This window comes from Alosa pseudoharengus, unplaced genomic scaffold, assembly GCF_046254945.1.
Source record: "Alosa pseudoharengus isolate Yale_2024_CS ecotype anadromous, Long Island Sound unplaced genomic scaffold, YU_APseudo_1.1 YU_APseudo_1.1_scf_6, whole genome shotgun sequence".
In the NCBI taxonomy this organism is placed as follows: Eukaryota; Metazoa; Chordata; class Actinopteri; order Clupeiformes; family Clupeidae; genus Alosa; species Alosa pseudoharengus.
In genome coordinates this window covers 31,750,531-31,777,627 of record NW_027468848.1, presented here as the reverse complement: position 1 = coordinate 31,777,627, position 27,097 = coordinate 31,750,531, and the positions used below count along the sequence as shown (strand labels likewise).

Here is a 27,097-nt window from a genome sequence, read left to right as displayed (position 1 = left end):
CACTGACATACACACACGCATACAAACATCTTCACTTACAAAATTAACTGCAAGAGAGATTACTTCATTTGTCAGTCAAGGCATCCATTTTCTTTTTTTTTTTCATTTGAAGTATGCAACACCATGGTGAAAACATTTCATTTCCATAACAGCCAAACAGACTCCCTATCGCTCTGACTCACCTACAATCGAGAATATGTAACATGGTGGTACAGGAGAGAGAAGCGTGCAGTCTGCCTCTGCTCTCAGATGAACCAATCTCTTTGAGAGCAACAGATTATTTCTACAGGATATATGGAATACAGTGAGTGGGATCGACTTAAAATGAAGCAGAAGATATGAACGAAAACACTGTGTGTGACACCACTGCTCCGTGTGAAGGGCTGTTTGGTCAAACGAGACAAATGTGACTGAGGCTGAGGCAAGAGAGGCTCACAAGGCTGATGGAGATGGCCCTTGCTCACGCCAATTACCATCTCCATAGGAGTGATAACACTGGGCCCGTCCACTGTTTAAAACCACAAGCACCTGGGGGAACATAGTAATGCGCTTTGTGTTGTGACATCATGGTTTTTCTTCACACAGACTTACAATGTTACTCAAGAAATTTCCAGAATCACTCAAAGGCTTAAGCTAAAGATACATGTAATTGATAGAAGACTTGCTGAGAAAAACAAGTAAAAATAATACTGCATTTCAAAAGTTATTTTAGAAAAAAAAAAAAACTTTCACAATACATTGAATACTGGAACATGATTCTACACAAGTCCTCCTGAACAAACGATTTCCCATCTCCATCTTGGGTTTGTGCTTCATACTATGGCTAGTGGCAGTTGAATTCCATACCCGAAAAGTTCCTTTGATAACGATCACGGTCTCAGGTACTGCACTTTCTTTCTTTCCGGAGTTCTTTTTTGGCCATGCTATCCCCAGGCGCAGTGCTAGTCCACCAGATCTCTGTGAATGCATGCTGTAGCCTCTGCCAGGGGGAGATGGACAGCATGGGGGAGGGGGTGTGAAGAGGTGGTGGTGGGGGGGGGGGGGGGGGGGGGGAGGTTGTGAGATGGAGCCTGCTGGACATCAAAAACCTGCTTTGAGGCAGGGGTGCACATCATGGGTGAACTCTGGACCTCTAAAGGGGGGAGCACCTACAGGAATCATAAATATAAAAACACCAGCAGTGTCAATAGGTTTGTATCACCAGGTGTTACTACACAGCAGATTGATGGTACATTATTTGCAGCTATGGAGGGGTTTGTTTATAAGGAAGACTACAAAAGTTAATTTCATTAAATGTTGCAGTTGATAAGCAAGAGATGTACGTATGCTATAACACTGAAGCAATGTGCTGATACATACATGTATGCAATATCTATAAAAGGTACAGTTTCCTATCTGTACTTACAGTACTTGGGCTCAGTTGACCGGAGTTCAGGTGCTGGTCATGCAAAGGGATTTCCAAAGGGGTCTCTAAAGGCGTCTGGCCCTCCAGACTTGATGGCCGGTGCACTCTAACAATATCAGAGGGGGAAATGTTAGTCACTGGCAAATGGGGAACACAGTGAGCCATACCGTGGCATTCAACATCACTCTGTGTACTGTTAAATTTGTCGAGTCACACACAGTCTCCATTTATAGCTGCCTCCCTACCACGAGCTAGACCAATATCTAGATCGGCTAACCAAATCATACAAACGTCTTTGATTTTCCTCTTGTAATGTGGCAACACTGAACTACAATTAGACACAAACATGGAATATTCTGTGACCTTCTCAGGTTTCTGCATAAGCAAAGGAATGGCAAACAGAGAGCACACTGTTCTGTACTCACTGTTATGGGTGCAGAGGATCCGAAGAGACCAGCTCCAAAGGGATTGTCAAAAGGGGCCTGACCTATGGTCTGGGCTTTCATCGGTTCTGTCATAAGAAATATAAGAAACACATTGAATTAATCAAATGAAATTACTCTAATAGATTTGAAAGGGTTCTTGTGGAACATCCTGATAAGATCGTTGTGTTTGAATTGACCACACACTTGCACAGATGCATATTTACCATTTTACTGCATATTTAGCAATTTACAGTAAAGAAATGGCATTTTTCATCACAATAACCAAAATCCAGGAATATGTGCAACCTCATAACATGCACAGTGAACAATAACAAAATAATTTAAATCTTTAATTTATGAATGAATCCAATAGTTTACAAGACAGGTTAATGGCATCTTGTGTTAGTGTGGTGAGGGCTCCACACACTAACCCTTCTGCAAAAGAAGCACTGAACTTAAAAGTCCCCCCCTCACCCTTTCTAGCAGGAACGGCAGGAGGCTTGGCCATCTGGAAGTCCTTGAACATGTCCTTCACGGGCACGTCTCTGTTGACTTTGTCCCCGAGAGGGTCCAAATCCAGGAAGGCTTTGCTGTCCACCTTGGACGCTGCCCGCGGTGGTACCTCAGGGGGCGGGGGGCTGGAGGTGGGCGGCCCACTGCCCAGTCCCCCTAAGCCCGAGGAGGGCATGGGGAACACGGAGGACTGGAAGGGGTTCCCCACCGGGGCAGGCTGGGCCCAAGACCCATTGGAGACGGGGGCGCTGGGCTGGACCCAGGATGGAGGGCTGCTTGCAAGGGGGAAGGCCGAGCCGAAGGCTGCTGGAGCAGCCCCCCAGGCGGGTGCGGGGGCTGGGGCGGGGGGGAAGGCGGCAGGCTGGGTGAAGGGGCTGTTGGGGAGAAGCTGGGGCACAGTGGGGCCAGCAGGCGGGAAGATGGTGGACAGAGGTTGGCTCCAGGGAGCTGAGCTTGGAACCGGAGCTGGAGGAGGAGGACCGAGAGTCAACCCTCCTGTGAAGGAGAAAGAGAAAAAGAAATGCCCAAATCAAGTATCTTCATGTGATCAACCCATTGACTTTTCACTGGATTTAGTCAAGTGACAGCTATTGACAACTATTATTAGGTCTTAGGTGACTTATGACTATATGAGTATTGTTTTACAACTTCCACTATGACCGTTGTTCTATATCAATTAGACTGTGAGTCTGAAGGTGTCGGAGCCTCACCAAGAGCAGCCATAGTGTCCGAGGTGCTCACTGGACTCTTGCTGAAGAGGGTAGCAGGAATCACTTCTGGCTGAGGCGGAGATGGCACCTCTGTGTGACTGGGTGATGCAAATGGGTCTGTACCAGATTTTTCATTTGTAGGAGACTGCCCATCAAACAAAAACAGATATATGAGAATTCATGAATATATACATTATACACTGTATATGAAGATTAAAATATGAAAATAACTACTGGATTTGCCACAAATGCATGTTTTGTAAACATCAAAAATGTAATTAAGTGACATTATTAATATTTTCCTGATAGAGCGAGAGAGAGCTAGCGTAATGAAGAAGTCGAGCAGAGCCCCTGTCAAACCAAGCCTTACCTTTAGGAGATAAATCACTGAAGCAGTAAAGTGAGAGACAAAATGCATTAGCAAAGCATGACTGAGCACAGTGATTTCAGAAAGAAGAATGTTAGGGGACGCTGACCAAAGATGGAGGTCAAGCTCACATCAGCAGACTTCAATAATGCACTCATTTCATGCTAGACAGAGACAGACATACATTTTCGACAACATACTGAGAGGAGCTCATCTGAAACAACGTATAGAGTATTTGCATCTAGCTTAAACCGGACAGAGCCCCACAGTATGTCGTCCATTAAAACAGAAATAACAAACAGAGACTCAGATCCGCTCCCGCTCGCTCTCACCTTCACACTCCTCCTCCCCCGTCCACCCTTGGCATTCAACGGAGGAGGGCTGATGATGACCGAGTCCTTGGCTTGAGCGCTGTTGATGGTGACTGCGGCGCCGGGCTCAGCTTTGACCCCGTTCTGCACGGGCTGCCCCCGGTCGGCCGCCTCCACGAAAGGGTTCGGGACGGCCATGGCGTGGTGACCATTCTGCTCCGGCACGGGGATCGGGTGGCTCGCCACCTGGGTCCAGGCGCCAGCCTCAGTCCCTGCCCTGCTGTCCAGCGGCCACTGCCCGTTGCTCAGGGGGGTCTGGACGGCCGTGCGGTGGGAGATCTGGTCGAACTGCTGGGCCAGGTAGTCCGAGTCGCCGTTCTTGCCGCCGGTGCCATTGAAGAAGGTGGCCGAGGAGGGGCTCTCGTGGCTGGAGGGGCGCGGTGCTGCGGCGGAGGAGGAGGAGCACGACGACGAAGAGGAGGAGGAGGAGGAGGACAAGGAGACGGCGCGCTGGCCGTTCTGGGAGAAGGGGTCGTCGCTGAAGGGGTCCGGGCTGGGGGTGGGGAAGAAGCTGAGCTGCGAGGAGAAGGGGTTCTCAGGCGAGAGGCTGGGCGGGGGCCTGAGGACAGAGCAAGAGGAGGAGGCCGTGAAGGGGTTGCCCTTCACGCAGTTCTGGTTGCTGTCAATCTCAGTGGACAGATCCAACAGCAGGATGTCCTGCGGCTCCTGCATTGGGGAGAGAAAGGGGGGGGGGGGTGCAGGGACAGATGGGAGAGAGAGATAGAGAGAGATGGAGAGAAGGAAGGGAATGCAAGAAGAGGGAGCGCATGAAGAAAACAGAGGAAATGAAGGGGAGATATTAAAAGAAAAAAATGAGTTAAACGGTAAAAAGGAAAAGTGAGAGAGAGAGGACGAGGAAGCGAGAAAGGGAGAACAACAAAGAGAGGAAGGAAGGGAAAAGAGGATGGGGGGGAAGGTGACATTGAGGGAGGGAGAAAGAGAAATTAGTTGGATTCTCTCCCTCCTCATAGGCTTACAATAAGCTACCCACATGATGCACAGGAATGGCATGTCACATGCAATGATGTCGCAAAGCTCTGGTGGATATTATGTCTGAAGTCTGATACATGTAGTTTGCTGATGGGTGATGAGGTCCACAGCAGTCTAAATACAGGATGCAGTCATGACTGATTTGAACAGAGGATGTGCCCACAGTACACGCACTGATGGATGATTGCACTTGTTTGTCAGTTAGTTTACCTGGGCGTGATTGCTCAGTCATTGCCATTCAAAGCAGGGGAGAGGTAGAATAACAGGATTACAAAACCATTTCAACGCAACAAAATCAGACATCTCTTTGTCTACAAACACTGATGCACATTGTGGTTTTCATGAAGAACTTGGCGCACTGACTAGGATACTGTTCAGCACTTATCAATACAAATACAGACCACGACTACTTTATCCTTTTGAGATATTGAAAAATACAGTGTGGAGGCAAAACATTTGACTTGGTAATCCAAGGGTAAAGCAACAGGGTCTGTTCTGCCACATGTTTTCCATGTCAGTTAGTAGAAAACAGGATATTCTAAGACACAGTCCCTTTACAGTCCATGTTCTGCATCGGCCCTTATTAGACTACAGAGTAACAGCGGAGGGGAGGGGTTCTCTTATGTCCCCAGCAGCCTCCACTGAATGTTGCCTCATAGTTTGTTGGCGTCTGTCCAACTCTGTTACTCCCCTAGACCTCATTTCCTTGAGCCAGGCCCAGACTAGATGGCTTTGGCTCGGGCGCAGACACAACAGATGCACACATACACACACATAACACAGGCATGGGCTGCTTGCGTTAACAAGCGTCAAACCGTAACCCCCCGACCAGCCACAACTACAGCTAAATCTCTAGCTCCATCAGCGCCTTGTTAACTGCAGTGGGAGGTTTAGCTTGACCCTGGTTAGCGGAAGCATTATCACCCTGCCACACACACACACACACACACACACAGACACAGACACAGACACAGACACAGACACAGACACAGACACAGACACAGACACACACAGACACACACAGACACACACAGACACACACAGACACACACACACACACACACACACTTTATGCTAATCTGATTCAGATGAATGTGTGTTCTACAGCAAGCCTTAGCTCAGGTCACTGTGACAAATTACTACCTCTGTATAAGTGTCCTTAGCTGACCCATGATAACATACTTGGGTATGTGTGTGTGTGTGTGTGTGTGTGTGTGTGTGTGTGTGTGTGTCTGTGGGTGTGTCTTCAGACTGTGTACTCTTATACTTGACAACAGAACTCACTGAAGGGGAATGCAAATCTGGTGGGGTTGACATGTCTCCAAACAAGTCCAGTTGTTCCATGCCCTGAGAGAGAGAGAGAGAGAGAGAGAGAGAGAGAGAGAGAGAGAGAGAGAGAGAGAGAGAGAGAGAGAGAGAGAGAGAGAGAGAGAGAGAGAGAGAGAGAGAGAGAGAGAGAGAGAAAGAGAAAGAGAGAGAGATGAGATATGCCAGAGCTTTAACATCAAATAGTTTTACAAGCATTCCTAACCCCTATAGCTCTGCCAAAGATTAATTCTGTTATTATTGATGTGGAATGTAATGTTTTTCTCATGAGTTTTGTCATCACATATTCTGTTTTCTCTCAGTTTGCCATCTGAAAGGGAGAAAGCATGCAAAACAGAGAGAAAGAGAAAGAAAGAAAGAAAGAGACAGACAGACAGAGAGAAAGAAAGAAAGAAAGAAAGAAAGAAAGAAAGAAAGAAAGAAAGAGACACACAGAGAGGGAGAGAGAGAGCAAGAGAGTGTGTGTGTGTGAGAGAAAGTGTGTGTGTGTGTGTGTGTGTGTGTGTGTGTGTGTGTGTGTGTGAGAGAAAGTGTGTGTGTGTGTGTGTGTGTGTGAGTGAGAGAGTGTGAGAACCCTCTGTGCTGGTGTGTAGTGCAGCAGTAGGACCAAGTCGGCGGGGGGCTTGGCTGTAGCGTTGGAGTGGCGACATGGCTGGTGGCTGCAGACAGTATGCGACTCGTCTCGCCCACTTCCTGTCTGCTAACCTCATTACTCTGCCCCCAGGGTGGGGACGGGGGAAGTCGCTGACACAGCAGTGGCCAAAATCACTGTGGGTCACACAACCAACGCGACACCCAAATCCACACCAAGAAAACAGACCTCATACACACCAGTATCTATCTTGTCTATCTATCTACTGTATCTATCTAAGCATTAAACTGCAAATGTAAAACTCATTTTTCAAACACTAGAGGGCACTGTAGGGCACTAAACAGTGCTGAAGCTGAACTCAAAGGGGAACAACACAACTGAAATTGTGTTGTTGACGAGGGTATGTGTACACATGGTGAGAGTGTGACAGCATTACACAATATCTGCAGTGCCACCTGGCTTAAACGTACTGTTGCAAACCTCGAACCACTGATACAGTGAGAACTTTGGAGGCTTTAGGTTTTAAACATTCTGTCTGTCCATCTGAATTGTTTGGCATGACCTAACCTGTGACTTGGGCCAACAAAGACTGACCTCCCAGCTTGGAGTTGTTAAAGTGTACGGTTTCACAGTGCTGAATCTCAATGACCCTGACCTGTTTGGAGCTGACTGGACTGCTGACACACAGTTGTACGCAGGGTAGGGAGAGACGGTATGTTCATCACACATCAATGTTTCTATTTCTGATTGGTCAGAATCCCCCCTCTCCTCCACAGCTGTCCGTTCTATGTGCAGCATATAGCAATACATGTTCTGATTTTCTCCCTGCTGGTTCTCCCTCCATGTTCTCCCCACCCCAGTGAAATGAAACGAAGGCTGCTTTGTTGGTGATGTTGTTTCTGGTTGCTAAGGCTCTTTGGTTGGCCAAGCAGGTTGTTGTGCTTAACAGTTGTTGGTTACAGGCAGCCCGTGCTACACTGTGAAGGAGAACCTGGGCACAGCCTGTGGCGCACATTGAGGCGGTCTTGAGTCAACTGTGCATGGCTGTGGTAACCAACGTCATATTGCATAGTATTGAGTATTTCTTGGTTATTGATTGGCCACTGTGGAAAGTCTCCAGTCAAAATAGCACAAGGAACCTTTCCTGTGTGTAACTGAAATAATACATGAACAGTGAGACGCCTACCTTCAACTTGTCACCTTGGTTGCCATTAGTTGAGTCAGTGCCATTCTGAGAAAGCATACAAGGCAATATGTCAGATTAGTCAGCCACTTAATGCAATTTGTTTCCACTGAGAAATGATAATGTATTTATTTTTAACTGATTGTAATAACAGTGAAAATAATTCATACACACCTCCACTACCTTATTTGTTTCATCCTGTAAATAATAAAAAAATTTTTTTTATTAAAACAGATTTCATAATAAAAAATCTCAGGAGTGCGTCACATGGATCTTTGGAACGAATACACACTCCGGCTGGCTCTCTGTGTTTCATGAGAAGTGATGAGACTCTAGATCTTTACACTAAATTACAGTGTGTGTGTGTGTGTGTGTGTGTGTGTGTTTGGCATAATAGCACATAAACAGACACTGGAGCCTTGTGAAGGCGGCTCACCTTTGGTGACAGTGTTTATAAGATCTAATTGCAGTGCATTACAGGCCTGGCAGACAACCACCTCAGAGAGGCTGAGAGAGGGATGTCCCCGAGCAGGGGCCGCGGCCGAGCACGAGGGGGACGCTGCGCTCCAAACCATAATTAACTCAATCTGATGAGAGCTGCTGCTTCCAGCACATACCCATTAATCAGGTGTGCATGGGACAAATTCAGCCCAGACACACACACACACACCCACACAGGCAGACACTTTTCGCCCATCTCTCTCTCTCTCTCTCTCTCCGTCTCTCTCTCTGTCTGTCTCTCTCTCTGTCTGTGTCGGTCTCTCTCTCTCTGTCTCTCTCTGTCTCTCTCTCTCTACTGAAACAAAATGGTGATTGGGTGAACTTTCTTGACTTGTGACTAAAAGTACACAGTGTTCACACGTACATTCATTTGGAAATACACTCACAAACACTCCCCCCCCCCCCTCCACACACACACAGTTGTTAGCAGAAAGCCTCTCTCACTATGGATGTGGTTTCACCAAGATAATTCTCACCTTCTTTGAGCCTTCTGCTTCTTTTTTCTTCATGTTGAAGATTAACTGGAAAAGGTCCTTTAAGTCAATAACGAGAGGTTCCGCCTGGAGAGAGCACAGAAACCATCAGTGTGCTAAGGAGGAGTGGGATAAGATAGGGCATGGCAATTCAGTCAATAAGGGCAGAAAAATGGACAAAAAGGCAGAAGGGCAAATAAGCAAGATTTACAGTAGAGCAAGTAAAGTCTGTATGAAGCCTTATGAAATATGTGAAAATAAAACATTTTTACAGTTGTAGATCTTCCTTGGGTAGAAAATGACTGTGTAAAATGAGTGCGAGTTAAAGTGGTCTTAAAAAAAGAATCCCCCAGAGGCAAACCAACAGTATTCTGACCTGCTGAGCTGTTTTAAGGGCAAAGAACTGATGCTGGCCCTCGGCACCGCACACATATCCAAAGGCCCGGTTGTCCGTCACATCCCGCGCGATGAAGGAGATCTTATTGACCGCATGCTCCAACACAGCCGCCTGGGGAGAACACACGAACAAAGTCAACTTAATGTCATCGCTCCATTTAAAGACATCATTCTGACACAGACAGACAGACAGACAGACAGACACACACACACACACACACACACACACACACTTAAGGTGACAGAGGTGTGGACAAAGCGAGACGGAGAGCTTCTTTACCCCGGTCTTCTCGTCAGTGATGGTGATGCCCGCCAGGGAGATGTTGACCCACACCCGCTGCTTGTGTTTGCCCTGGGAGCGGGCCGCTGCTGCCTTACCCTGTCCACAGCGGGGCAGAGGACAAACACCAATCACTCTACGGTTCACACATAGCACACCATTCAAAGGGACTGGGGCCATGTTTATTTAATATGCGATTGTATGTGAAAGTGCTCTTTCCTCAAAGGATATGTAAATCAACTCCCTTAAAGACAAGGCCCTCACCTGGGATCATTATACACCATGTTAAAGTACTTTCAGTGTGTTGTGTTGTAAGTTGTTTGTGTCTATTAGTGATCAACAAAAACACATTGCATTTATATAGCACTTTAATATCTATCTACATACCCAAACGTTATACATTGAATGGGGGTGGGGGCCACCTCAACCACCACCACTGTGTAGCACCCTCTCTACTAACTTTAGTTCAAAAACCTTCATCATCACATGCAAAACATGAGCTGTCCTAGTCTGATCGTTATCTGGTAAACAAGTGATTGCCATGTTTGGAGGTACTAAGAGAAGGCCCCAGTGAGAGCTTTTGACCTACCTTTAGTTTCATCATGGAGTCCTGACTCATTTTGTCCCCTCTGGCTTCAGGTACATCGTCGACACCAATCAGCTTGGCCTTGTACCGCACCCCATCCCCTTTGAACCTGGCAAGCAAGTACTCATCCGTCTTCTCTGGACTGGCTACACCTGGAGAAACAGTCATTAAAGAGAAAGAGGGAGGGAACAAGAAAGAAAAGAGAGAAAGAGGGAGGAAAGGAGAGGAAGAGAGAGAGAGAAAGAGAGAGAATTGAATAACTCAAACACTTGGTTTCCTAGAAGAAAACTTGGCACTTAGAGGTCGTCAGCCCTCCTCTGATCAAACCACATTAAACATCCCCCCACACATAACACACAAGGCCTGGACAACTCTTTCCACATCCCAGCTACTTTCAATCTGGCCAAAAAATCTATGACTCATAAAGCAGTCAGCCCACTGAGCCGCTGCATGTTTTATGAATTCACCGAATCAAACACTGTCAGTTAAAAGTCCAACATGGATAACAGTCTGTCCATTACAGTGGATAAACAGGAAATGTGCAGCATATGACAGCTGAAATCCACTGGGGGAAACAGGAAAGCTGGACTTAAACGCATTCTTCGTTTTGACGCTCAACGCATTCTTTTTAGGGGCTTAGCTTCAGTCCAGACAGGCTCTCGGAGAGCGGTCCTGTGAGTTGGAGGGTTCAGAGATTCAGGGTGGCCATGAAGGTGTAAATTCCGAGGCTGACCATTAAACTTAAATGTTCCGCACCACAGCCTCTCCTTTTCGTTTCTATAGCAACAACCAAGATGAGTATTTGATGCTCTATTTTTTTTCTCTCGCTCTTTTTTCCAGAGAGGAGAAAATAACAACGGAGTCCAAAACAAAACCAGTCCATTAGCAACCCGGCTCTTACTGTTATTGTATTCAGGCACACACACAAATATGAATAGGAGTCCCTCTCTGAGGAGAGTGCTGTAAACGCAGCCAGGAGATGATGGACAAGAGTGGGCTTGAGTCTTAAAACAAAACAAAATAAGGTACTCTCGCCATAGAGCATGCAGGGCTGGCTTCGCCTCCTCAGTCTCCATGGGTTCACAGTACTGGCCTACCTCTGGGTATTAGCCCTCCTGCCCCCCCTCCCACACACATACTCCAAGCACATGGTGTTCGGTTCAGGGGGAAATTACCCAATGACTGAAAATGTCACCGAGTTACACCACCCGGTGTGTGTGTGTGTGTGTGTGTGTGTGTGTGTGTGTGTGTGTGTGTGTGTGTGTGTGTGGGGGGGGGTACTTAGTGATGCATGGTGCCACAAGAAAAAAAAAAGAACCAACTCCACCCCCATCCGAATCAACACTCATGAACATTAAGGCCCCATATTGAAGTAGGTGGGAGTCAGGCCATTGCCCTTCTTCAACACGTTTTTCCCTGCTTCCTCTTGCCAAACATAACCGTTTCTATGAATTCACAATCTCTTCCTCCATCACTCCCTCTCTACGTATACATTTTCACTCCCCTGTGTCTGTCTCTTTCTTATCTCTCCTTCTCCCCCTCCCTCGCTCCCCATCTCTCTCTCTCTCTCTCTCTCTCTCTCTCTCTCTCTCTCTCTCAGCACTCGGCTCCAGGAGGCTGGCAGCAGCCATGCTCAGCTGACCGTGTGGCAGGGCTCCCTGCTCGGACACGGGCCCTGTGATCCCCTGGGCCCAGGCTGGATAGAGGAGGAGGAGAGAATGTGTATAGGGCTGGTACTGAGAGGCTGGCAGAAGCCCAGGACTGCAGGCCTGCTCTGGCTGAGGGATGCCATTGACATTCCCGGCATGCACAAGTCCGAACAGGCTGGACCACACCACCCCACCCACTCACCCTCACTTACCCCACCCCCAACTCCCCTTTGAGCACCAGCAGACAATTGCAACCTCTCGGAGCCGCACACTTCAAAATACAGCCCCACTGCCTGGTTACCTCCCCAACACTACCCACAACAAACAAACAAACACACATACACACACTCACACACAACGGCCGAGGCACCAAAACAGCAACCGGCGTCTCACACCATTATGACTTGTGGGCATCCTTAGCGGAGACCAAATTAACTCACTCTGTTGGGAAGTGTTAATGTCTCCGGCCGCTGGAACAGAGGACAGTGTCTGCTTTGCGTTTTCTCGCCTGGAATGTGGGAGAGGCAGTGCGTCACTTCGGGCACCATTCTACCTCCTACAAAAACATATAACTTGTTTTGAGACTAATTGGACCATCAGAGGGCAATTTGTTGAGTGTGGACTATTAAAATAGAGTTGGCCTCTCCGGGAATGAGATCATAAACCAGTCAGTGCCAAGCGTTGCCTGCATGACCTCAGCCAGCATGTCCTTAACAGCTTGACCCTTGACCTCTCTGCTCCTTCAGGAGAGTCCTATTCTTGGGGCCGTCTCGGACATCCTGGGAAGCATATGATATGAGGTGTGTGTTGACACTGAACACCGACAGACACTTAAAAGAGCCAATCAGGTACAAATGAGCCCCCAGAGACACAAGTAAGAGAAACAAATTCTTATCCGCTGAGTAACCAGACGCCTTTCGAGATTAACTGTAGATTACGTCAAAGTGACAATAAAATATATTGACACAGTTTACAGTCACCGCATGAGATCCAAATGAGAGTTCTTTGTTCCCCCTCCTTTTCTTAAAGACTGAGTGGTTGCCTTGATGTGCCAGGGCGGTCCAGTGAGAATGCGCTGCCTCTGTTAGCGCTGCGCTGGCTACAAGACTAACCGCGTATTGTTGCAAAAGCCTTTTCACACGGGCTCCTTTCTCCACACTGTTGTGTGTTCTTGCGGTCGGCCAACCCCAGATGCACTCTGTCAGCAGAGGCGCAGTCGGGGTCGCATGGAGCGAGAGCGCGTGAGAGCCGGCACCTTTCGCTTTCCGTGCCAGCGAGGAGCGGGAATGATAAACAGAGTGTCTCGGGGCCCAGCTGAGAAGGCGGTGCAGAGACAGGGAAGCGGGCGTAATGGAACCGCGCTGGTACAGAGCGAGCCGCAGTAAGACAAACAATACCACTGTGCACTGGGCTCAGCTTAACATAATAAATCCAGAGAAGTATTGGGTCAAGGAGGCCCCCGGAATGCTGGATACAGCCCGTTTCCCCGCCTGTTCCAGAGGGGAGAGCGTGACCTACTTTCGGGCAGACGTCAAATGGCGTAGTACGACGTCAAAAAAAAAAAAATACTGAGAAACTCTGAGTCATCTCTATGACCCCCAACTCATACATCAAGACCCCCCCACCCCCCCCCAACCCCAACTGCTCAACTCATACACAAGCTCTGGCTCAGGACACGTCAGCCACTTACTGGAATAGTTCAATAGGACGTACAGGCCACAGATGTGTGTTGAAAAGAAAGAGAAAAACATTCCCCACTAGCCGCGATCATTTGAACATTCTCAACTGGCTTTGCTCAGTTTTGCTTCTCCAATGGTGCTTAATTTGAATTTTTTACGGGACTCTTCTGACTGCCTCAGAGGCAGTTATTCAGTTCTGACGAAAAAAAAAAAAAAAAGAATTCTTGACTCTTTCCCCAGGTAGACCCTCTGTAGTTTTAACAGCCAAACTGTGTTTTTTTCCTTTCTTCAAATGGCTCCCTGATTACAGCTTTCAGAATCCTGGTGTGCTCGAGACCGTTTTAATACTACAAAAAATATATTTTCTCAGCTGCTAAAATGGGACGGAAAACAGCAACATATGCACAAACATACACACACACTGTTCAAGATTACACATGCACACTTTCATATGCTCCCTCATAAGGGAGAATTTATGACATTTACTCACATTTGATATGTTCTGATGTAATGCCCAACCACCAAATTCCATTCATGTGAATAATATTTACACTGACTGCTAAGTGATCTTTTGAAACCAGGCAAGGGATGTTGCAAATCGATCTTATCAACAAACCAAATGGCTCACCCCAAACAAAGATGAGATTTTCTCTAACTCCCTCCCTCATTCAGGAAAAAAACTTTTGACAGTCAGTAAGAAAAAAAAAGTTCATTTCTATGCAGAGCACTGAAACAATGTGTTCTTTCATCTGAAGCACTGCAGTGTAAGGGGATGCATCTTGAGTGATATACAGCGGGAGGAAATCGGAATTTAATTCTCCAAAGCAGAAGCGTCTAATGCGGGTCCAGTGTGGCCTCTTTTTTTTGGCTGTGGCTTCCCGGCTCAGCTAGGGGACGTGGCCTCTAGGCCCCTCTCCCGAGGTGACCGGGGCGTGGAGGGGAACAGCCCTGCCCCGACACGTTTCACCTCCCCACTAATGACACGCTGACTCCACTCCACACTCACTCACAGCTATCCCCTGACAAGGACTCCACAAAAATACACAACGCACCTCCCCACACACAACAGCAGCCAACATAAGAACAAAAGCGTCATCCACCAGGAAGACTACCCATTAAAAAGACACAGATATGTATAACCACTGTCCCAGGCGCACACACACACACACACACACTCTCACAGATATATGCACTAGTGTGTGTAGTATTCCATGGGAATACACCAGGGGAACATTCAACCCATTATGTGTGTGTCAGATACATGAAGCGAAGGCCGGAGTGGACTGAGGTTTTGGTTCCAGCAGCAGAATGTAAAAGTGTGAGATGAGCCGGCACTGAGAACATGACGACGGGTCTGCTGGCTGTGATGGGAGAGAGAAGCCATGTTTAAAAATAAATGCGCTGAAATCCCCACTGCGCCGGAATAAGCGCGGCGGCGGCGTCACAGCCCACACGCTCCCTGATACCACTGCACAGAGTCTAGGGACAGCATCACACACACACACACACACACACACACACACACAGAGTATGTGCGAGAGATAACTCTCATGTGGGAGAGATAACACCCACATCCATTGGCCACAGGCCACATACACAATCATGTAACCAATCACAGTCACTTTCTGCCACAAACCGAACATTTGCACACTCTTACACAGTGCACACACCAATAGTCACACAAACACACAAACACACAGACACACACACACACCCTTCTTAACACACGTACCTTTCTTCTTCTCCTTCTTGGAGGGCGTCTTGATGGGTGGCTGCTGCTCCGTTGGGGACGGTGCACTGCTGCTCTCCACGTCAGCGGACATGACGACCAGGGGCCAGGACTTACGCCGCACCACCACGAAGAGGAGGACTGGGAGGGAGGAGGAGGAGGAGGAAGAGGAGGACCGGGGAAACTGATCACGGAAGGCCTTCCACAGCCACACTCAGCACTGACACATAGCCCAACGGCACCTGCAGGAGAGAAAGAGAGAGAGAGAGAGAGAGAGAGAAAGAGAGACCAAATTAGGAGGAAAGAGGTAGGAGGAGAGATAGAGATAAGAAAGTGTGGTGAGAGATAGAGAGATAGAGATAGATAGATAGATAGATACATAGATAGATAGAGAGAGATAGATAGAGAGATAGAGAGATATAGAGCAGGAATACAGAACAGAAAGTGTAGGTGTGAGTGGGCAGAAGAGAACAAATGCAAGAATGGAGGATGAGTGTGTGGTGAGAAGTGTTGAAGAGAAATGAAATGATGAGATGGGCAAGAGGAATGGGAGTGGAAGAGAAAAAAAAAATTGGTTAAAACTGGTTAAAATGTCAAGGCTCTTGGTGAGACAGAGGAGAATATCTTGTTGTTGACACTGGCATTATGATAAGACTTTAAAGCATTTCTACAACAAACCAAAATAAAATTACATATTACACTACTGGTTCAAAAAATACTGCAGAATATAAAAATCCTCCAACAGTTGAGTTCAGAACAGGAGCATAGGCGTATTACTCTTGTTCAACACGGCGGGTTTCTATGCTGGGCCTTCCATATTTCCAACCCACTGTATGTTACATCAGGACAGGGCAAATGACTCAACGGCGGTAACAGGAATCAAACGGGGCACTGCTAAAAACAGAAGCTGTATAAACATCCTGCCCTGGCTTCAAGTGAGCGGACAGCATTGTGAAGGTCTACACACACTCAACAACACATTTTCTACACACCCTCACGCCCAGTCACCTAACATTCCTAAATTAGAAGATCAGAGTTAGTCCAGTTTTCACTCTTCCTTCCCAGTGAAGGGCACATGTATGCTTATGTTCATTTATAGACCATTTCAACTGCATAAACAAACAGGTCCTTTCCTAAGGCATTTCTGGTGCAACAGAAAACAACATCGAACTAATGGTAACTTGGAGGAAAAACAAAAATTTTATATTTTATACGATATTTTGTAGTCCAATTCATTTTCATTTCAAAGTAGCCATGTTGGTTTTGAACGATTCAACCGGAAACCCTCCAAGAACAGATTGAAAGGGTCTATAAGCTGGCACATGGTGCATGTAGAGCAATGGGGCCTCTGCCATGAGCACAATACATCACAACCTCAAGGCCCCAATCTCCCAAACCAGCAACTCTCTTATCAGGACCTCTAAAGCTGGACGTCACTATTGGGCTTTAGTCCAGATGTGGGAACCAGACGTGTATTGCAACATTCATCAGGGAGACAATGTTGTGGGCAGGCTTTTTAAAAAGCACAGTACTTTGTTTACTGATGATTTAAGTGCAATCCAATGCTAACATTTAGACATGTTGTCCTCAGACACATGCTGTTGTCATAAATCGCTGACGTCATGTCTGTCCCTGTGACATCGCCACAGCCTGATCTGTCTGTCTGCCCCCCCTGCCCCTCCCCTTGTTTGTTTTCGATCTGGGGAAGAGAAGCAACTTGAATTGCGTCCCAAAGATAAATATTTGGGATGTTTGCCCTACAGCGCACAGGCAAAATATTTTCCTGAGAGCTAAAATATTTCAGCCTTGAACTACTCCCTCTTAGAGTTGGTCTTCATTAACACCACTTTTTTTCCTTGAGGTCAAAATAAACCGTAAATCAAAGCAAACTAGACCCTCCCACATGTATGGGAGACAATGTGTGTACTGGTATGTGTGTGTGTGTGTGTGTCTTGGGGGTGGGGGTATTTGCATGTGTTAAGAGGAATTGAAGAGGATTGCTAATTGAGGAAACAGCCAGATCTTTGCCCTTTAAATCCCCTTCTAAACCTGGACACACAAACACAAACACAAACACAAACACAAACACAAACACAAACACAAACACAAACACAAACACAAACACAAACACAAACACAAACACAAACACAAACACACACACACACACACACACACACACACACACACACACACACCGTGTTCCCAATCATATAAAAACTACAATAATAACAAACGACAACAAAAAACATGTGATACAAAAGTTAAATTACAGTAAAATGAAATAAAGTAAAAAAGTCTAGATATCAGTCAGAGCAAAGACTGTACAACAGCCATATTGTCTATCATACCCTTAATTTGGTCTAATTTTAATACCTCTTATAATTTAAGTTTCAAGGGATATCAATCTCTGTGTGTGTGTATTATTACATGATTTAATTCTGAAAAGAGAAGTAAGGTAAAAAAAGTAACATGCCTTAAACTTTGTTATAAAAAAAGGAGGCAGAGTCTTTGTCTGTCTCCTAAAGTTAACAATGATGAGGTCTAAAACCATCCCCAGTAATAAAGTGTAATAAAGCTGTGGTGAACTATGTCTAATGTTTTCAGTGTGAAAGGGGCTGCTCTCGAAAGCATGTGTGCTTAACCAGACATTTGTAATGAGTAACTGGCTCAATCTATGTCCGACTCAGAGTAAAAACCAAACAGGTATGGCTCTGAGTTCTAACAAAGTAAACCAGTTAAAAGTGTTGCTGCTACCAGTTGGTTACCTGACTTTAACACTTCCTCTCTCATCCCCCTCTAAATCAGCTTGCACTCCTGCCTGCACTCGCGACCCCAGGGCCACCCCGCGACCTTCACAGCACTCGAAGCGCACGTGTGCCTCTGCCCAGCCTGCTATTATTACAGGAGCCCTGTCCCCAACACCCCCCGCAACTGACCACCCCCAACCTCCCCAAGAATCACAACAGCTGCCCGTTCTCGTGGCAACAGCTGTGCGCCGCCGGTCAGCAAAGAGTTGAAAGCCAGGCCGCTGGGCCGCCCCCGCACATAAAATAAGCCCTCACGCGCGCCAACACCCCCCCCCCCCCCTTCAGAATCATGTGACCCTGCCCAAAAAAGATCACAAATTGCTATTTTTATAGCACACAAAATGACTGAGTGAGGAAAAGAAAAAGAATAGATAGGCAAGAGAGGGAGAGAGAGATGGAGGGAGAGAGAGATGGAGGGAGGCAGGAAGGGAGATGGGGGGGGGGGGGGTGAGAGGCAGGGGCGATGTGCAGAATATTTATGCTCAGGGTGAGTTATTCTTCTGCTGCTCCACATTCTGACTGGAAGTCCGGGGGGAAATCAATCTGTCTGACACAGCTGATCCACCAAAGCTGCCCTGGTGACAGAGGAGGTGGAGGAGGAGGAGGAGGAGAAGAGGAAACTGTGCTCCTTGCACATTCTGGTCAGACTGGCACGTCTATTTATTGTCCGAACTATGCCTTGGTGAGCAGTTGAGGAACTCTACCTTATTGCACCTGTGGGTTGGGTTCCTGCCAGGTCGAGAAATGCTCTAACAGATGACATTGTTCTTTCAGTAGGTCTTAGAAACTGTCAGTAGGAATAGCTCTATACATCTCTCTTCCATGGACACACTCTTTGGAACTGTGAAATGGTTTCTTACAAGAAAGACTTGAAGATTTGAGTAGATGTGAGAAACATTTGAGTATGTTTCTTTGTGTCAATGCCTTATATGCGTACAAATAATGTCTCTCCTAAATAATGTGTACATTACAGGTCATAAGTACATATTACCCTTGTGACCTTTTGATAAGGCATCACAAGGCTGCTCCCAGTCAAACCTCAACATGACGAAACCTCAGTCTGATAGGAAACAGGAAACAGTAGCTTCATAAACATCAACCTTGGACCCCGAGTATAAGGGCAGCAGGGGGGGGGGGGGGTCAGTGTGGTCACCGTAACCGCACATACCGGCCCTCACTTAGGTGTGTTTGTGAGCTTTCACAAAGGTAGGAGTAACAAGAAACTGACTTTAATTTTTTTTTTTTTTTTTTTTTAAGTCAAGAATGTCTGGAGCAAATCAGAGCAAATCAGAGCAAAACACATTCCAGGTAACCAAACCAGCATCGCACACCTCGTAAATCCATCATTGAGACATGACTGGTCCTAAGCAGAGGATAAATAGGCTAAGTCAGATTTAGCCCATGCCCGCTTCCGGTATCAGCAGACCCCCACCCGCTTCAACATTCCTGGAATATACAGGACGTGGCAAGAATGGACAAGAAGACAAATCTTGGACTTACAGTAAGCACAACCCTTCAATTCAGGGCTGGCTGCACAAATCAGCAGACTGAAATATAGCACATGCTGCTCCTGGGTCAGTCAGTAAGTCCTCCCATGGACGTTACAGGCTTGACTGCAGAAACACAAGCTGTAACTGTTGCAAATACTACTGGTGTCCCTACTGTATGTGAGGAAGAATGGCTCCCATCACAGAGATTCTGGACTGGAACGGAGCTTAGGGAACTGTCTGTAACTTTTTTGTTTGCAATGTTTTGTGCTTAAAGTCATAGGAAATATGACACTCTGGTTACAAAAAGGGACAGCAATGCGAGTAACTATAAGTGTGTCTGAACACTGAATGTCTTAAAATGGGTCTTTCCTGTTGGGCGGCCGGAAAGGTCGGAAATGTCAAGTTACCAACTGGCTATACAGATGCATGGATTGTGTAGAAGATGACAGGTTTATCACCTCTTCCTTACGATCTGTACATGAACAGAGTGGCCCCTGTAGCTTTAAGACTCACCAGGCACTTTCAGAGAACTTGTGAAAACCCAGCCAAAACTCAGTGTGCACACACACACACCAAAAAAATAAAACAACATAAATATTTGCACACCACCCCTGGCCTGACAGGACCTCTTGCACTCTCTCTCTCTGTCTCTCTCTCTCGGTCTCCTTCCCTCCCTTCCTCCATAACTTAGTACTAGAGTGCAATGTAAGCACAATTCCGGAGGAAGGGTCCCTGAGCGTATCTCCTCTCCGAGTGGCTCTGTTGGGGGAGAACAATGGGAGCGAAGAGGGTCTTTCCTGTGCCAAGTTTCTCCTGGCTCCGCTCGCTGTCCTCTAGCGCTGACCATGAGGATCGAGTAAATAACAACATCAAAGGCAAATGAACTCCCCTTGGTGGGAAACCTGGGGCCCCTGCTCACCAGTGAAGCACACCGAGAGAAACAAACAGACAGGCAGACAGACAGAGAGACAGACAGAAAAGAGAAGGAGAACTAGGGGGCAGGAAGAGTTTTTGTGTGTTTGAGAAGGGCTGAGAGATGGATGGAAAAGCAATAGAGAGCATTGTGTGTGTGTGTGTGTGTGTGTGTGTATAGTGTTGTCTGCCTGTTTGTCTGTAAGAGGGACAGAGATATTTGCAAGGATTTAGGTCCCAAATAAAGGATCAGGATCACTCACACAATCTCCTCCTATCTCCTTTGTGTGTGTGTGTGTGTGTGTGTACACACATGTGTGTAAGGTGGAGGAGAGGGCGGGGGGGTGCAGCCTTTTCTGCAGAGCCAAGTCGCTCGCCACAGCCAGGCCAGAGAAACGGATCGCACAGAGTCTGCCTGCCTGGAGATGAAGAGCCACGGTGTGACAGCCAGCTGACATGATAATGGACACTTCCTAATGCTTTAATCCAGGAGCACAGTGCTTGTCCGTTCATGCGAGAGTGAGAGGCCAGACGAGGTGCGGCAGCGGCGATGAAAGACAGATAGAGGCGTCACACCCTCGGCCCTTCTCCTCACACTTTTCCGTGGAGCTGTAAAGAAGCGCAGCGGCTAGCACCAAAGGCTAATCTCACCATCGCCGACAGATATACAAGGGCCAATCAGATTTAGAGACATGACTATATTCATGTGTAGGATTTGGAGGAATAGAAGCTGTGGGATACAGCAAAACTAATTGAGTTTTGGGTCACTATACATTAGCTATACATGATTACATTATGCCCTGTTTGCCCATGTTAACAAACAATTTCAAAAACACTTATAATACATTTTTTGTTTGTCTTGATGTAAGTAATCAACTCAGTAATTTTCATGGTGATATGTGAAGGTTAATTTTTTCCCCCTATTTGCGTGAGAAAAATACTGTATAGGCGCATGAATAGGGTATATTTAGGTCTTTTTCTAAACTTTCCCCTATTGGGATTCTTCGGGGCTTTTTTTCCCTTACTCAGGACATATTGAGGATACAAAATCAGTTAAGTTTGCTTGTGTTGAAATTTGTTCAACCCTTTCTCCTAAAATGACTGGACTAGAAGAGAAGCTGTGGGATATAGCAATTTCATTGAGGTCGTTTTTTTTTTTTTTTTTTTTTTTTTTTTTTTAACTACTGTAAATTAAATTGATCAAGAATGAATTTACAGCAGTACCACAGTAGGATTTGTGTTCATAACCACTTGGTGTTGACAAGATGAATATGCCTACCAAATGATATAGACAGTGCTCATTTAACTTCCTAAAGATAATAGTCCTTGGTACTGTGGTGTAAGAATCATAATCCAACAGTGGATTGCAATTATATGTTAGATCTTATATATATATATGAAGATATGAAAAGGACAAGATGCTTGTAATAAAAAATTCTGATTTCTGACAAAGCAGATTTCAACTTCTCAGTTTTGATCAAACCGCTTATAATTCTGCCAATTCTAGTGCCAAGCAATCCAATAATGACATTTTAATGACAAATTATAATTACAGCTATGCACAGGAAAGGAGTTAAATTCCTTATGCTATAGGTAGCAGATTTGCCACAGTAGCCAGTAATATGGCAGTAAGATAGTTTGTGCCAGGCGAAGAGGAAATATCCTGTTTCAGACAAAAACCATGTGCTTATTGCCTTGATTCAAGATATTTCATCTCCTTTTCGCAGAACAGGCCTTGGCTGTCATCCGTTTCTTTTTTTCCCTTTCGGGGGCAGGGTTGCCATGGCACCCAGGTGCCACAGAGAGACAGACAGGTGCTGAGAGCTGTGTGTGCTGTTCGCCCAAGCTTGGGCGAGCCACTGTCTCGCTTTACACAGCAAACACACAATCCATCATCTGAAGCCTCTCATCAAACAGCCACAGACAACTCTGTACACAGAGAGAGAGAGGGATGGAGAGAGAGAGAGAGAGAGGGGGGAGAGAGAGAGAGAGAGGGAGAGAGAGAGAGAGAGAGAGAGAGAGAGACGCAATCCACATCACAGAGTTGCCTATCTGGCAATAGACAAATGGCTTTATGCAAACACCCTGCAAATTGTCCAGGGAAGCACATGGTTATGATGGCGGAAATAAGGACGAGCCGGATCTCACGCTCTCCCATCTGAGTGTACCGCGTCACAACTAGCCTGGATGCCACAGCAACAAGGAAATCATAGCGGACAGGGGAAAAACACTTTTCCATACACAATGGTAAATTGATGTAATAAGGCTGAAATAATTAGCGGGTCGAAATTAGCTGCTAGGCCTGAATATTTACAAAGCTCAAAATGAAGGCACAAAGCAACTTGGAAGTCAGAAAAATCAGTGGAGCGTGTGTGTGTGTGTGAGCCTGATTTGAGACAGAGCAAAAAAAAACCCTCTTAAAGGAGAATTCTGGTGATTTTTCACATAGATCTCTGTTTCTTGAGGTCACCAAGTACTGTTAGATGAATAAAAATAAAAACAATCAGTTCTACCTAGCTCAAGTTGCTGCAGCCAACAGCCAGGCAGCTACAATGCTACACTCTGGGGGCATGTTCATATTTTTTTTAATCAGTGAGCCTTAAACACACATAGCGACCATCTACTTATACTTATTATACTTATACTTATATAATTATAATGCTTTGTTCTTCTACCCTATTACAGTTAACACCATCTAATTTGACAGGAAACTATCAGATGTTCAAGGTCTGAAGATAAATACAGGCAGTAAGACTTCCAATGATAGGTGGGGCAACACCACCATGTTACCCTCTATCTACCTCATCATGTGTGGTCTAAGAGGTGTTTCGGTCATAGTCTTACACAAGCCTCCACAGTAAAATGTCTGGTGTACAACTATTAACAAGCCTCTTACGTACTTCATTGGGTTTCTCAATGCAATGGCCTCCAGGTTCCTCGGGTAAGCCTGTAAAATCCTCTGAATGCTCCGGCATGCATGCGCTGGCCCAGGCCAGCATTAGCCTCCGCTTTACAACTTTCACCCCAACGAGAGCTGTCATGCCATCCACTGTTGGGAATTCATCGCAGGCCCCCCTACACAAATCCTCTGGCAGATTTACTGACTGGCCACTCCTCGTATATTAGGGTCAGACTCTTTCTTCGTTATCATGAGCAAAAAGATTTAGGAAGTCTGTGATCATGGAAGTCAGCCTAAAAGCATGAGGTGCAAAATATCTCCAGCTGCTTCCTGATGGTAGAAATATCTATCTATCTTTCTTTACAGGGGGGAGGAGAAGACTGCTTTGAAAGGGGTGGGGAGAGGGGGCTCAATAACATGGGCCAGTGACACACTCAACCCCAATGAGGGTGAAAGACTCCAGGAAGACTGCGAGGGTGGACGAAATTTACCACTTCCCGTCGACACACTAGCAGGGTAAGAGTGGGTTCAGCTGGCCAGATGTTTACTGTGCTCAGATCAGTTTTACCAGAGTCAGGTAACCACAGCAGGAGAACTTCAAACACAGGGGGAGGTTGCCGCATTCACAACATTCCATCCCCAACCAAATTAAGTGAGCCTGGACCTTTTAAAAGCCCATTCTTGCTTTTATTTTTCTTTCCTCTGTGGAGCGGCAGGGTCAGGGGGCAACGTCCTTTATGGCCCTGAAGTAGGGAAACAAATGGTCACACATCTGGCTTCAACCCATCCCACTCTCCACCCCACTCCCACTAAAAAAAAAAAAAAAAACTGATCCAGGCATGTATGTGGAGAAAGTGGGACACAAACATGCAGTTCAAAGGTCATTTACCTCAGCATGTGGTCCGTGCAGTCAGCTCCAGTCAGCAGTACTCACGAATGACTTCTAATGCTGACCTATATACAGCCCCCCCCCCCCAACACGCATACCCCATATACACAGAAAATACATCCCCTCGTACAGAAGAGGAACATCTGCAGAGGGGAACCCGTGCCACTGAGTCAGCGTAGTCTGGTCTTGGGGAGAAAAACGAGCTGCCTTTGTGGCCGTTATCAGCGGCTCGTCTGTCAGTGTCAGTGTCAGCCCCCCTGATCTTAATGAACATCTAAACACACACTGATGGATGGCTTCAGACAAGACGTGGCTTAAGCCAGGACCAGGCAGTGGAACACAGCGAAAGAATGAAAGGGAGAGGATGTGAGGGGCAGAGAGAGAGAGAGAGAGAGAGAGAGGGAGGGAGGGAGGGAGGAAGACAGAAACTGAGGGAGAAGATAGAGTAAGAGAGAGAGAGAGAGATAGAGAGAGAGAGGAAGACAGAGAAACTGAGGGAGAAGAGAGAGTGGAAGACAGAGAAACTGAGGGAGAAGAGAGAGTAAGAGAGAGAGAGTGGAGGAGCCCAACGAGAGGAGGGAAATAGGTTTGAGTGCCAACATCTGCTTCCAATAAAATTGCACACGTTGTACCCAGAGGGAGGAAAAAAGTGTCTTATACACACAGTCAGACTCGCCTCGAAACATTTCAAGATGAAAAATTCACTCTGAAACATCATAAAAAGGCAGTCGAGAGGGCGGAGCACCCATACTTTCTTTAGCTACAAGTATTAGGGTAGGAATGCGTCCACCTTGTCTGGAACAGGCGTGTATGTCTGGCAGGATTTGTGGGGCACATAAATGCCAGAGAGAGAGAGAGAGAGAGAGAGAGAGAGAGAAAGAGAGAGACACCCCCCCCCCCCCCCCCATTCCATCAGCCCTTGTAATGTTCAGCTTTATGACTGGGGAGCATCTGAGTGTCAACTAAGTTAGGAAGATGAAAGTGTCCCTCCGTCTTATCTGGTCCGTTCAGAGCGGAGGGGAAGACGCATAAGTTTGCAGTGGCATTTCCTCATTTAAAAATGCCAGGGAGGGAGGGGGGCACTGGAGAGGAGGAAAAAAGAGGGGGGAGGATGCAGTCAACTGTGTTGCCAGCAACTCACAAAGCTGAGGTTTTTCTCCCTTTCTTTCTTTCTATCTCAGTCTCACTCCCTCTTTTTTTGCCTTTCTTTTTTTCCCTTTCATTCCTTCTGACTTTCTCCCACGTACAGATGTACAAATGTAGACTCACGCACACAGGAGTCATTTGCTTTTCATTTTACAGACCAGGCAGCCATCACGGTCACCACGGTCTCCTGCGGTGCTCTGCATTCCCTCGAACTGAGCTCATACCTGCGGCACTTCTGGAGAAAGGGACCAGCGAAAGCACACATCCGCTTTAGACAGCCTCTGCCCAGCACCACCCTTCCCCTCCTCACCACCATCCACAAATGTCACCTATTGTGCTTGCAGAAAGATCCCCATTTAAGTCCCCTTGTCCAAAGTGCACATCAGACTACACTGGGGTGGGAAACTAAAAAAAAAAAAATCTAAAAGCACCTATCCACAGCATAACCAGGGCTTCTATAAAGATGGAAGTATTCCTCTTCAGTTACATCGCTTCACTTAACTTTTTTTGCCATCAAACATCTAAGGGTTTCTCCACTTCAAAATAGAAAGCCGGAGGGTTGGCAAAAGAGGTTCTTTGGTCTTCTTCAGAGAAAGACAGCCCTGTCTGGTTCTATGTGGTCTTTCAGTGTCAAATGGGAGAATATGTATGGAAAAGTGGTGGGCGTGAGTGCAGGTAGTTAAGTACAAAACATTCGTGAATGTAGGTCAAAGAGAGCCTTGACTTACAGTAGTCCTACAGAGGACTTCTAAGCCAAGTCGGTCAAGCAGTGGTCTCATTCTTAAAACATGTGAATGAATAATGTAGATGCTCAATATTGAAACATAATAACTGCACATTGCAAAATAATAGGCCTACCTGTACACCTCAGACAGTTTCTGACATAGACTTATCAAATCACTGAGGCAGAAGCATACAGAAGCAGTAGACTACAGTACACTGATTTTGGCAGAGGATCCGCTAACATCAATCATCTTTGCTAATTCTGTCTGCACAGACATTAACCAGCGCAGCACAGTCGGCGTCAGTATTTTCCCTGAGTCAAAAAGTGAAATCTCAGACGTCATGCTGTTAGAATGAAAGGACATGCCAAAATGCGCATCCGATGTGGTCACCTAGCTGAAGTTAGCATACTGAAAAACGACACGACACGACACATCAAACACAATAAATAGCACAACAGGTATGCTTCCTCACAAGGAACAGCTTCAGCAATGTGAGATAAATACCTAATGAACACAATACTGACGATACAAAAATAATCGTTCCGTTATCTTTGAAACCCACAGCTTGGCCATAACGCGTATCATTTGCAGTGTGGATGGAGAATTAATGAGCTTACAAGTGATAATGAAGGGTAGAGAGGACGTAAACGTAAAAACCTTTAATTGTAGGGTTCGTCGACTACATGAGACACTACATGGTGCGTTATGGTATATTGCGTTGAATTCGTTTTTCCCACACTGAAGGCTACACAGAATTAACCTACCTGAAAGATCGATTTACGAAAATATTTCAGATGTATCCCTGACACAGCAGGATATTAGTAAAAGAGAACAGATTGCGAACACTCACCGATATCAAGCTAGGCAGCTGAATGTAGACTTGGCATACTCCAAAATACTCTCTCCAGTCCAGCAGAGCGGCTGACAATTAGGGTAACCTACTGTCGACGCGTTTCCCTGTATTACGGATCAAGTCAAGAAACCGGCCTCAGATATGGTTCTAATAAGATGTTGGCGGCTAAGAACTGCCCAGGAATGCGCCGTGATGTTACTG

General features: G+C 46.4%; 1 protein-coding gene across 1 annotated transcript; it reads right to left on the bottom strand.

Moving 5' to 3' along the window:
• Positions 1-1,047: 1,047 nt before the first annotated feature.
• On the bottom strand, positions 1,048-27,097 carry LOC143105813 (disabled homolog 2). The gene is made up of 15 exons (XM_076269922.1): positions 26,894-27,097; positions 15,179-15,417; positions 10,122-10,270; positions 9,533-9,631; positions 9,233-9,364; positions 8,860-8,943; positions 8,057-8,080; positions 7,886-7,930; positions 6,066-6,128; positions 3,753-4,457; positions 3,054-3,198; positions 2,305-2,838; positions 1,831-1,916; positions 1,406-1,511; positions 1,048-1,148 (listed from the first exon to the last, which is right to left on the bottom strand). The coding sequence occupies exons 2-14, from the start codon at positions 15,267-15,269 to the stop codon at positions 1,443-1,445; spliced, it is 2,226 nt and encodes a 741-aa protein (XP_076126037.1). The 5' UTR covers positions 15,270-15,417; positions 26,894-27,097; the 3' UTR covers positions 1,048-1,148; positions 1,406-1,442.